We start from the raw sequence: 13,148 nt of genomic DNA on the forward strand, positions 1-13,148 counted from the left end.
TCCTGTCTTGCCAGGTCTCTCCCATCTTCTCTAACTTGGGGGGACATCAAAAGACTCAGGGCTTGGGCTTCTGCTCTGGGGTTTAGATTTGGGTTCCAGCTGCCCTGTGCAGGATGTACTGGTTTCTTCAAGTGCAAACAGGAATTTCCCGAGTGTATGCTATGATGAGGTGGGGATGCCACTGCAGCCACCCGTGCTACCCTCCCAGACTCCCAAGCTCTCACTCGTGCTCCCCTGCCAGACGCCTCAGCTCTCACCGGTGGCTTTTGTTCACAGCACCTCACGTCCCTTATTCAGTGCTGTCCCCTGTTCTACCAGCCTTGGGCCATGCCTGGCATGCATTAAAGTCACGTGAGCCTCCCTTGGGTCAGTCCTACTGTGTCTGGACCGCCCTCTCTCCACTCTGGCCCCACCTTCCTAGGCTAATACGAAGAGATGTCAGGGGCTTTGGCGGGCACAGCTGGGTTCAGTCTGCAGTCTTCCCCTGTGTAGGCCTTGCTAAGCCTCATCACCTCAGGGAGAGCAAGGCCATTGCGAGGGACAGGCCAGCTGGAGACCCCAGAGTGCTAGGTCAGAGCAACATCCCAGAGATGGAGAAGTTTGGGCAGCCGTGTTGGAGGGAGAAAAGGAGAGCTTTGGGTAATGTGGGGACATGGCTCTTTAGATCTCTGTGGCATGCTGGTTGCCCGGGGCCTTCACCGTTTTCCCACATTCTCTGTGGCACTAGGACGGCTGCCTGACTGCGTGCGAAGCTGCTTCGGGCTAAGACTACTTCTGGTGGAGAAGCCAAGAGCTCTGGAGTTCAAGTAGGAGATGGTCAAAGGATGGTAGTGGCTGTTTACTACAGCTAGAGGTCAGCAGCAGGGAGCAGGCTCTCCCTCCCAGCCCTCCAAGCAGCTGCAGGCCCAGAGACCTTCAGGGTGGGTTCTGGTCTCTCCTTTTCTAAAGCCACACTGGGGCCCAGGCGCTGCTGTGCAGCCCTGGTAGCTCAGGCAATGCTGGGGTATAACACTTAAGCCTGAATGCAGTGGGCATGTGGGCAGGGATGCCAGGCATGGAGAACATGAACAGCAGGCAGCAGGTCCGGCCTGCCCAACAGTACGAGCCTTAGAGCCTGGATCCCCAACAGTAAGCTCTCATCCTGCCAAGGATGAGCTGTGCAGCCTGGGTGCAAGCCTTAACCCTCTGAACGTGGCTCTTTGACCTCTGAATGAAGTTAACAGTGTCCCTCCTCAGTACTGGGTGACAGTGAAGATGTCTAGAGGCGCCTGGGGCTCTGTGAATGCCCATACACGGTGTCGGAGAAGCAGGAGTAGTTTTCCTTCTGTGCTCAAAGACTAAGGTGGGTTTACTCTAAGCCCCACACTAGTGCATCCCCGCTTGCAGCCCCAAACCTCGCGTCTGACGGCACAAGGTGTATATTAACATTGTGACCAAGGCCAGTGTCCCTGGAGGCCACCAGCAGCCCCTCTGGGGGACGTGCTCCCAGCTCCTCCCCGTGTTTGCATTCTACCCTGACTTCTGTACCACAGACAAGCCACTTCGTCCTCTTCAGCCCTGTGATTGACTGGCAGGCCTAATCTAACCCCATTCTTTCCCCTTGAGCGGAGCAGGAGGGCAGCTGTCTGCAGGGCTGTGGGACGAGGTCTGCCCGGCAGATGTGGCTGGGGAAGCCGCACATGTGCTGCCTTTGGCATTCCGCCCTTAAAGAGCTTCCCACTGATTATTTTTAAAAACTTTTACTCCATGAAAAATGTAAATAAGTTTGTAATAACAGATGTTCTTTTATGAGAATTACTTTTATGCTTCAATTAAGAATTTCCCAATAGCCATATGAAAGAGCGTGAAATTATTACCTCCAATAAAGGTTCTGCGGCCCTGCTCTTCAGAAGCACCTTTCATCAGGGCAGATCAAAGTGCATCTGAAGCATTAATTAACCGAGCCTCAGAACCATCTGTGAAGAAGGGTAGACCCCATGGCCTCGCTTATTAAGGAAGGCCCAGAACAGAGAGACTGATTCATTTACCAGAGGTCACACAGCATAGCAACATAAAGCCAAAGGACAGGTCTTCTATGGGATGTAGGAGCACTAAGGATGGCCGTAAGCTCTGATCCAGAAGCCCTGTTAAAATGGTCTTGAATCTACTTTGGGAGGGGCCCTAGCACCTACACCACATCCAGCTCTGTGGCACAAGCAGACACTTGTCTATGCAGATGCTTCCACAGCAGGAGGAAAGGGCACTGGGGGGGTTCAACTGTTTTGTGTTCGTGGCACAGGGTAGGGGCTTATGCTGTAGCCAGTCTGGTCTCAAAATCACAGCCATCCTCCTGTTCCAGTCTTCCCAGAGCTGGTCTTACAGATCAGCCATCACACACAGATTTCTGGTCTGGGCATGGTGTTGGTAAGAGGTCAGAGTGGAGATGCGCAGTCAGAGGAGACACCCACCCACTCCACTTCTCCAGGCCTTGAAGCTCTCCTGCGCTGCTGGGCTGGGCTCCTGCTGTGGCACGGCGCCTGTAGAGTGTGCTGGTGAGTGTGAGCAAGCTGCAGGCACAGGTGTGAGCTTTCCTGCCTGCTCAGGAGTCCTTCAAGCTCATCTATATATACATGCTTGGACTAATTTTGGTCTTTCATCCAGATGTGCAAGGAAGACTAGGTATGCGAACAACACGGGAGTGAGGGACCACTGGCAAAGGAGCCCCTGGTGTTTAAAACACTGTAGGCTGGGGAGAGAGTGAGAGAGAATCTTCTACAGCTCCTGGCCTGGGAGGGATGGGCTCCCTCTGCCATCACAGTTGGGGTCAGCAACAGCCAGAGACCTGACCATGGTGGAGCCTGAAGGTGTGAGATCTAAAGGGAGCAAGGGCCTCTGTCCTCCATAGTTCTTGTGAGAACAGAAGGTAGTGTTGAGCATAGAGCTGCGCTTAGCCCACAGGCCAGAGACTAATATAGGACAGCCACTCGATACCCTTACCCTGTTCTGTCTTGGATGCAGGAGGACAGAAGCCTCAGACTGCGATGGGCCTCCTAGAGAAGGCAGGTGCCCTATCTAGACGCACCACCGGCCAGTACAGACACATGGTAGGGCTTCTTGGGATGTCAGCTGCTGACGGCTGGAGCTTCAGCCCAGCTGCACTTTCCCAACTGTGGCCAAGGAGATGCCCTCCAGTGTCCTCTGAGGCACGGTGCCCCACCACAGAGTGGAGCCGAGAACACTCTCCCTGCAAGAACCTCACCTTCAGCAATAACCTCGAGCTGCTGCGCCAGGAATGGCTGTGCCTACTTTTCGGAGTGAGGATCTTTTCTAGGCCATCTATCTGCTAGTGCATGATGGAGTCTGAAGATCTGACTTCAGCTGAGCTCGGTGTTGCCCAAGAGAGACTGGAGGAATGGTCTATAGCTAGGCCTGACCTCTACACTCAGTGGCAGGACCGAGTTCTGGTCCTCTGTCTGATTTCAATGGTGGGTCTCCCAAGTGCACCCAGGGTATGTGACAGGCAGGAAGGAGCTGGGGCAGGGCCGGCCCTAAGTGCTCACTCAGCCCCATCTTGTATACAGACCTCAGCCACAGGTCTTTGGTTCGCCTACAGCCATGGAATGGAAGGTAAAGCATTCTAGGGAGTAAAAGTCAAAGGGATTGAGGGCAATTATGGTTTGAGCAAAAATGGCCTCCATGGGCACAGAGAGTGACACTATTAGGAGGCATGGCCTTGTTGGAGGAAGTGTCACCTTGGGAGGGCTTTCAGGTTTCAGATGCTCAAGCTAGGCCCAGTGACTCACTCTATGTTCTTGCTGCCTGCCAGTCCAGAGGTACAACTCCAGCACCATGTCCACCTGCATGTTACCATGCTTCCCACCATGCTGATAATGGACTAGACCTCTGACACTGTAAGGTGTCCCTAGTTAGATGTTTTCCCATATAAGAGCATGGTTGTGGAGACTATAGCAATAGAAACCCTCGCTAAGACAGAATTGATACACGGACTGGGCACCTCTGTGATCAGCCCAGCTTAGAGACCATTCTTGTGATAGCTTGGTGAAGAATGAGGCTGGTTCCTACCCTTGTCCAAAAAATCTGCCTAGAGCTAAATTCAAGAGTTATGCATTGACAGCTTTGGGAGAGGAGATTCCCAGACAATCTAGTACTGATTGTGTTGCTCAATTATCAGCGACCAGCTTCCACAACTCTAGAATGAAAAGGAGCAAGCGGAGCGAGGAAGATACCAAATGTCCACTCTGAGGAGAAAGGGGCAGCAGGAGGTGTAGACAGAGGAAAGACAAGCCGGATGCCAAGTGGAATAAAGGGAGCGCTGGCCTCAGAGAGCGCTGGCCTCAGAGAGCGCTGGCCTCAGAGAGCGCTGCCCTCAGAGCAAGGCCCACCTAGCTCAGCTGCCAGCTTGTGAAAAGGAATGAAAGAAACCCTTAGGGCCAGGCATGGTGGTGCACACCTTTAACCCTAGAGCTCTGAAGGCAGAGGATGGTGAATCTCTGAGTTTGAGGCAAGCCTGTTCTACAGAGGGAGTTCCAGGACAACCAAGCTTAGACAGTGAAGGAACCATCAAAAACCAGAAAGCTGATAAAAATATTCTTGAACAAGGGGCCGTAGTTCAGCCCCAACAGCAGCAGAACTTGGCAGCATCGACCACGTAGTTCTGGCTTTAGAGTCAAGAATACAGGAAAGGTGTTCTGGCATCCCCCTCTGCGGAAAAGCTGCTGAGGCCAGGTGTGTGTACGGGCTGTCCCTGCATGGCCTTCAGAGAGGCTGTGGTGTGATGCCTGCATGGCGGTTCAGAGAGGCCGTGGTGTGATGCCTGCATTGCCTTGGAGAACCTGAAATGTTGGAGATGCCAGAGCCGTGGGACACCTGCTGAGGAGAGCTGCTGACGGGGAGTGGAGCCAGCGTGTGAGAGAGAGTGTGGCACAGTCAAAGTCTACAAGGCAGAGAGCAACTGGAGACCGCAAGAACACTTTGGCATCAGACATGGAGATGCAGACTTTGGAGTTTGCCCTGCTGGTGGAGATGCAGACTTTGGAGTTTGCCCTGCTGGTTTTTTATCCTGCTTCAGTATTTCTTCACTGTGCTCCCATTTGGAATAGTAATACATATCCTGCGTTGTATATGAATTATATGATCTGCCTTTTGATTTTGCTTTTACAAGGGATTACAGTTAAGAGAGTGCATGACTCTGAGAAGAGATTTTGTACTTTTAAATGGGGTTCAGACTGATAGACTGTGGAAACTTTTGAGGTTGGATTGAGTATTTCTATATTATAATCTGGCTACAAGCCTATTGGAGTCAGGAAGTAAACTATGGTAGTTTGAATAAAAATGGCTGCCATAGGCCCCATAGGGAGCGTTAGTTATTATTAGGTGGTGTGACCTTGCTGGAGTGGGTGTGGCTTTACTGGAGAAAGTGTGTCACTGGGGGTGGGTTTTGAGGTCTCAGATGCTCAAGCCAGGCCCAGTGTCACTCTCTCTTCCTGCTGCCTGCCTCTTCAGATGCAGAACTCTCAGCACCGCGTCCACCTGCTTGCCACCATGCTTGCTGCCATGACGATAATGGGCTAAACCTCGGAACTGCCAGCTAGCCCCAGCTAAATGTTTTTCTTTATAAGAGTTGCCTTGGTCATGGAGTGTCTTCACAGCAATAGAAACCCTGGCTTAGACAAGGGCCCTGTGCAAAGATTTGTAGGGCACCTAAGGTTCTTTTACTGGTTCTGCATTCCCACTCCGGTTTGAACCCACCTGAGTTTTAGTGACCCTTCAAGATCCTCTGTCGTCTGTTTGTCTCTAGACCCCTGTGGTGACACTTGCTGTCACAAAGGTTTAGATATTTCTGACTTTTCATCAGCCTTCCATATTCTTTTAATGATTTTTAAAAATGTACATGTATATATACGTCTGTGTATGCTACCTGCTTATAGATGCTTGTGGGGGCCAAGAGCGCATTATCTGGAGCTTGAGTTACAGACAGTTAGTTGTAAGGCACGCAAGGTGGATGCTGGGAACTCTGGAAGGGCAGGAGGTGCTCATAGCTGAGCCGACTTTGCAGCCCGAGCACACTACTGTTTACCTTTGCATTCTGTATTTCTGGCAGAAGCAAGGTTTGGAGGAGGCCTCAGCATCAAGTGACAGCTCTATATTTGGGGCCACGATTGCAGAAACACACCCATGGCTGACAATGGCTGCTGCACCCCTGTGCCCATACCTGCCGCTGCCAATGGATGGGAAGGCGATGGATTTCAGCTTTCTGTCATCGGCTAGAGCCAAGCAGTTTTTCACCGTCTTTTCTAGAAGTTCTTCACATTTGTCCGCACCCCAGACCGGACTATTACAGTGGATCACAAACTTGGCAGGCAGGCCATGGCCTGCACTAACAGCAGCTAGAAGGAACAAGAGGAAGCACACGTCACGTCATGAGAGGCCAAGGCCACACCTACTCTTCTGCTCTCGAGTGACCCCTAGCCACCTCTTGGCCACCACCGAGGCCAGTGTCCACGGGAAGCATGGCGAGCACCTGCGACTGGGCCTTACACACCAGCTCCACTGAATGCTGCTCTGTACCTGGAACGGACCTGACTCCCTACACACAGGACAAGGCAGCATGGCGGTGTGACCTGATCCTGCCCATGATGACAAAACGCCAAGGGCGGCCTCTTGGGCCAGTTCCGCTTCTCTAAGGGCATGGCCTCAGCTCTCTCACGTGCATGAGCTATAAGCAGCCTGCCCACCAATCCCCTGGAGCACTGCTGAGGCCGGTGTACTACAGGACCTGCTATCAGAAGGCATTCAAGCTCTTGGTTTGCCAGAGTGTCAGAAACTGGTTTTTTGTTTGTTTGTTTGTTTTAAGTACTTGGCGCTACCCCAGCAGCATCCAAGGCTGACAGCACCATCAACAGTTGTAGGATGGTGCTCACCAAGTTCACATGCCTTGGGCTAAAGGAGGACCCGACCCTGAGGTGAAAGGGATGGAATAAAACCCATGAACAGATCTACTCTGGGCAGGCACATACTGGCTCTCCTGACACTTTCCAACTGCTGTAAGCCAGGTGTAATCCCAGCACCTGAACCCAGAAGTTTGAGACTTAGGTTAACAACAAAAACCTAAAATAGCTTAGAATCATGAACAAAAATGTTATTAAAACTAGCAAGAATAGCCTGAGCCATTCAGAGGACCTTCCCATGGTCACAGCCCATCAGACTGGTAGAACCAGGCCTCCTCCCACATCAGACTGGATCATGTGCCAAGAGTCACTTGTGGACTGGTGGCTGCGCAGGGGGTGCATGGGGAAGGGCAGCCAAGTAGCCCCTGCTAGAGAGTTATCTTTCTCTGTATCCACTTTACACAAGGCAAGCCATGGGTGGGACTTCCCAAAAGAGCTTTCTCATTGGTGTTCTGTCTAATGTACCCCTTATAGGAAAACAGAAGAGTCACGGCCCCAGTCAAAGTTCACATTTCATTACTACAGGTTCCCGATAAGCCCAGCATGCAAGTAACATTTCATCACTGGGTGAGGCTGGCTTTGTTTATTTCCTGAGAGGACCTGTGTAGACATCATATGCAATTATTAATGTCCACATTTAGTCAAGATCTACTTTTAAAACCAAAGGCCTTAACAAATAGGCCATACTGGACTGCAGAGTATGAAAGGAAAGAGCAGACATGTCTGAATTGAGGAAGGGGATGGGGATCTGTCTTCATGCAGAGCAGGAAGCCATGTTCTTCAAGCACACTAACCACCACAATCCCCAGGTTTCAGCGCGTCACCCCCATGGACATGCCAATCCTGGTTTTCCCTTTCTAACTAAGAATGGAGGTCATGGCACATAAGAAATGGGTGTTTATGTTTCCCATTAAAAGTACAGCTGGCTGAAGAAGATGGTTTGCCAGCAGGCTTGCAGGCAGGTGGCTCACCCTCTTCCTCAATTATTCCCGGCTCTCAGACCTGTCAAACTCTGTCTGCCTCTGTAACTCCTTTGAGTTTGACACCAGGCAGACAGGAGCTACTAAATAACTTTAAGGTGTGAAGGCAGTTGTCATGAGCCTTTAGCTCTGCTGTCTAGGTGTGGGCTGCGTTCTGAGTGGCCAAGCTCACAGGTCTTCTACCTTGCTGACAGTGGCACTGCTATGCACCCTCAACGCTCAGCTCCTCCCCAGCACTGTGCACACCACACCAGTGAGCATCCTCAGCTCCTCCCCAGCACCGTGCACGCCACACCAGTGAGCATCCTCAGCTCCTCCCCAGCACCATGCACACCACACCAGTGAGCATCCTCAGCTCCTCCCCAGCACCGTGCACACCACACCAGTGAGCATCCTCCGCTCCTCCCCAGCACCGTGCACACCACACCAGTGAGCATCCTCCGCTCCTCCCCAGCACCGTGCACACCACACCAGTGAGCACCCTTCCCTCCTTACCTCCAGCTACCTCCAAGGGTCCATTCTTCTTCCGAAGTTCCAGAACAGCTTCTACAAACTCCTTGCCGCCCTTTTTCTCCAGCGTGTTTCCTAGGCAAGGGCAGGGCAGGGCAGGGCAGGGTCAGAGTGCCACCCGTCTGCGGCACACAGACACTCAATATGTCACGTGATTACATACTTTACGTGGCCTAAGCAGCTATAGTCTCTTAAGACTGCAAAACAGGATCTACGCCTTGACTGGTCAGGGAGGAACCCCTCGGAAGGATTTACCCTCGGCCAGTGGCCACGAGGTGCTACCGTTCTTCTGGCTCCTTTTGCTGTCCCCTCTCTGGGTGTACGGAATTCTGGTGGGGATACCAGAGATTTGAAAGGAGGCATCTGTCCTTGACAGACGTGCCTGGCCTGCATGTTTCCATGGGCACGAGAAACCAGGTGGCATTCGCTTCCAATGAGCCCGCTGAGGTTTCGTATCTCGGGGAGAAGCCCCAAATAAGGAGGTCTATGAAAGAACACATGCTCCTCCCACCAGGCAGCCAGCACTCCTGGAAGGAGGCCGAGGAGAAAGTGTTCCCGTTGGGCCACCTTTGGGCCAGCACTACATGCTTAGTTCCTGTTTTGCAGCTTTGGTGTCATATGTGAATTAAATAAAAGAAAAAAAAAGAAAAATGGATTCAGACAATATTCTCTTAATTACATTCATGATTCAGAATTGTTTTAGGGAAAGGAGAGGAACATCAGAAGCAGAGTTTAAAGAGGAACTGGTATTGCACAAAGCTTGGGAAAGGGTAGCTGGCTGCTTAGGACTTGATTTTTAAAAGGCCTGAGACCAGGAGACCTGCGATGAAAGCCAAGCTGAGAAGCACCTTTGAGGACTCTGGGCTTCGTAGCTCACGTGGGCCATGAGTGGTAGTCTAGCTGTGGCAAGAGCAGCATGTCACATTTGGCCAGAACAGGGTTCTATTCTTCTTTAAGCTCTGGTTCCTCAGTTCTGTGAATTTTTAAAAATCCTTTTCCTCGAAAAGGATGAAATAATCCCCTTATGATTCACCATTTGTCTTGGAAAGTCTAAGTGTGCCTGGGTTGGTCAAGGTCTATTGGGATGTACCAGCCCAGATCAGAACTGTCTTAGCAAAACCTGTCTTATGTGCATGCATGTTCCTTGGAGGTGAACTAACCCCAAGAAGTGTCTGGAAGCAAAGGACAATCCTCTGGGCACTGTCACGGATAAGATGGAGCCACCACTGTCACTGTAGGAAGCCCACAGTGCACGGATGAGGACGGCGAGCAGTCCCCTGCCCTGGAGCTAAGCGAGGCCCTGCAGCGGGATCCTCTGTCCTCAGCAGCCCTGCATGCTTTTGCACTTTTACGGCCTTGACAGCAGCATGAGCTTTCTATGCCAGGTGTCCCCAAGTCACTTCCAAGGCTGTCACCTGCTGCTACTGAATGTTTGTACAAACTTCAGCACTGAGTGGCAGCCAAATGTGCCATGTTTCTCGGGGGCGCTCTGGGCCTCAAGGGCCCTACTCACCCCTTAGACATGGGTATATCCCAGATGTGAGACCCCGATAGAGGTTCATCTGAAATATCCATGCAGCCGAGGAAACAGAGTGTGGGGTCCAAGCCAACTAGTTCATTAGTCTAGCCTTCCCTTTAACCCGTCTGAAGAGGGGACAGATATTCCATTGCCTATGGTTCATATTCTCTGTCAAATCTACTCTTAGGTGAGAACTGGGCAACTTGAAAAAGTCAGTACTTCGCTTACAGAAATCACTGGATCCCTCTTGAGATATAAAGCATTTCCTAAGAAAATAGGCTGCTTTATAATTAAAGGTATTTTAGCTTAGGAAGAGTGTTTACTTTAACATTTTTACTTATAATTAAATATTGCTTTAATGAGAAGTGAAACTGCAAGCTAAGAATACACTTAATGCATTTCTCAAACTTAGAAACTGAACCCTAGGTCGCAGGCAATCAACCCAGTCAGGACTCGACTCCTACACACACATGTATGCACATGTTCATGTAGACACACGTGTACTTTTTAACAAGAAACAGGCCCGTTTTCAACCATGTTGTCAACACTCTTAATATAAGGCTCTTGCTTTTTAGGCTCAACTTCAGGGTTAATCATAAAGCAATCGGCTGATTCGCCCCCAAGCATAAACATGTGTTACTCCCATGAGAACAAGAACATTATTTCATGCTCAGAAAGCAGGCATAAGTATCAGTGTTCAAAATAGCCTAAGCAAAAATTTAGGCTTGGACAAACGTCAGGCTCAGCCTGTGGTCTATTTCACTGTTAGAAAGAACTGTTGATGGGCACAAGTTAATCACTGGGCTAGGCATTCCTGCACTCGGATCCCTTCTTCCAGCAGTCAGGACTCAGGAATTCACACCGAAAATGCAAAGTGCAGCCAGTTCTCCCTAGCCTCCTCTTTCCCCTTCTCTCACATCAAAGTGGGAGCTGGAGCCAATCGAGGCCATACATGAATCTGGATTCTTACTGTTTTGGGATTGTACAGGTTTCTAAGGTCAGTACTAGTTTGGACTGGATCTCTAGGCAGAGAAAGCGGAGGTGGGCTTTGGGAGACTGGGTTCCCACCTGGTGCAGCCTCTCCTCCTCCTGAGGTTTCTAGAAATGGCACAGATGTCCCTGCCCCCACTCTGTGGCCCACAGTGCTTATGAGCCACAAAAGACAGCAATCTCTGTGTGCAGACTACAGCTTGCTCATGCGTTAGCTGGCTGTCACCCTGTCTCAAAACTTCTGTCTCTCTTCCCATAGGGCCAGCTCTGCAGCTCCCTGGGCCTGATTGAGATTCTTTGCCCAGGGAGCCTCCACTGCCCTGGATGAAAGCTGAGCCCCAGTCCCGCACAGTGCACAGGCTGGCCCCAGGCTGTTCACTTACTTCTTTCCCATCTTTCCTTAAGCTACCTTCTTAGGAGGGGGTTGATGGCCTGCAGCCTGGTTTTACTCTGGCACAGGAAGGACACTTAGCAGCTGCACACTTCCCATCATGTCTGAAATCCAAAATGCTCAGGAGTCATCAGGCCACATCACAGTGTCCGAGGCTCTGACACAGTGACACTGAGCCACACTGGGCATTAGGCCTAAGCAAACTGTACCCAGAGCACAGGATGCAGGCAAGGCTTCCTGCAGGACTCCTCGCCGCATCCTGTAAGAATGCAGGACTGGGAGCTCGTTAGGAATGTCATCGGTCTCTCTGGAACAATGCTCAGGCCCAGCACGTCTATGTCAAGTCACAGACAAAACCAATAGTGAGGCTAAGAGCAGCATGGCCCAGGGTTAGACACCAAGGTGCACTGCTCATTCTTAACACAAGCCTCATGACCAAGTAGAGAAACTGAGGCATGGAGGAATTACATGTCTTGGCTAGGTCCAACAGCCTGTGGATAATGAGGCTAGGATTGAGGTCCCTCCTAGCCAGGGAATGCCTCCTCGTGACATAACCCCTCAGGGCAGTGCTGAGTACTGAACCCACACAGTGGATCTCCAACTTTGGCACTCAGTCACACAGAGCTGCGGAGCACACTGGACCCACAGAGGGCACCAGCTGCCAGGGGAGACCCTGAAGTGTTTCCTGAATCGTGGACAGTGGTTCTCACGTGATGTCCAGGGACAGTTTATAAAATAAACACCTGCAATCTGACTGAAACCTCATGTATGGGAATACATTTAGAAAGGGTATCCCTTGTGTCTGAGCCGTGAGGCCATTCGCAGGAATGGCCATGCCTCTGCCATGGGAAAGCTGGGTGGGCTCAGAGCCTGTAGCCGACACCTTGGGGAACCCAGTCTGTAACAAAGCCGCACCTCACGAGGCAGAGAAGGAAATGTATGGCTGCTGAGCCAGTTTCCAAACCAGAAGTGCCTGAGGGGCCGCTGCATGAAGCACAGGGCTGACAGCCAGCGGTACGTCACAACCCAGGGGTGAAGGTCCCAGGAAGGTCAGGACGGCTGGAAGTGTGAAATGAATGCAGCCTGCGTAGCTGTCAGAGGATCAAGCTGTCTGCGCGGCCGACTGAGCATGCACACACACACTCGGCAGCACCCAGCTCGCATTACCTACTTCACCACCGATGTAGAAGTCAGTGTTTGTCGGGTGAACGACAGCATCACTGTCGATCGAGGCAATGTCAGCCTGAACAACTTGCAACTATAACAGGTAAACAGATGTACATCAACTGTGTTGGACCGAGACCCACGCACAGGCACATTTACTAAGGCCCCAATGGCAGGGCTGGCCTACCTGGTCGATTCCAACATATGAGCCCAAGGGGCAATCAGTCCACGCAGTGTGCGCACATGTGGATGGGGGTGAGGACAGGAGGAGGAATATCAAATGTGACATGTTTAAATTAAACATTTGAAGGACAAATCCAAAAAAAGAGAAACACACATATGAGATCATTTCTAAAGATTAAAAGAAATAAAACCACGAATGCCCCACTTCACCCTGCAGAAGCCTGTACAACACTGGCACCCAACTGAGAAGGCTACAAAACATGGCATCTGCTCTGAAAGAACGGGGACCATCAGGCCAACCACAACAATGAGTTTCTCCATTCGTCTGTAGCAGGTTTTTGGTTTCTATTGCTTTTGTTTCCCATTAAATGACAGCCCAAGAAACTAGCACAGATAGATGTACAGGGCGTATGATTTCCATGAACGGGTGGAAGGGTTTCTCCAGGATTCTCTCTCTTCCACAC

General features: G+C 51.1%; 1 protein-coding gene across 7 annotated transcripts in view; it reads right to left on the reverse strand.

Moving 5' to 3' along the window:
* The window catches only part of LOC116082764 (core histone macro-H2A.1), a 63,425-nt gene that overhangs the window by 4,061 nt on the left and 46,216 nt on the right, over window positions 1–13,148 (reverse strand). For 5 of the 7 annotated variants that reach the window (XM_031359690.1, XM_031359686.1, XM_031359689.1 and 2 more), the window contains exons 7-8: window positions 8,423–8,512; window positions 6,212–6,386 (exon numbers count right to left, since the gene is read on the reverse strand). In XM_031359690.1, the coding sequence (XP_031215550.1) occupies window positions 6,212–6,386; window positions 8,423–8,512 (265 nt within the window). Of the gene's footprint in view, window positions 1–6,211; window positions 6,387–8,422; window positions 8,513–12,504; window positions 12,596–13,148 lie in introns of all 7 variants that reach the window. The other 2 variants (XM_031359692.1, XM_031359691.1) reach the window with 1 other exon arrangement.

Source organism: Mastomys coucha, unplaced genomic scaffold (genome assembly GCF_008632895.1).
Source record: "Mastomys coucha isolate ucsf_1 unplaced genomic scaffold, UCSF_Mcou_1 pScaffold7, whole genome shotgun sequence".
In the NCBI taxonomy this organism is placed as follows: Eukaryota; Metazoa; Chordata; class Mammalia; order Rodentia; family Muridae; genus Mastomys; species Mastomys coucha.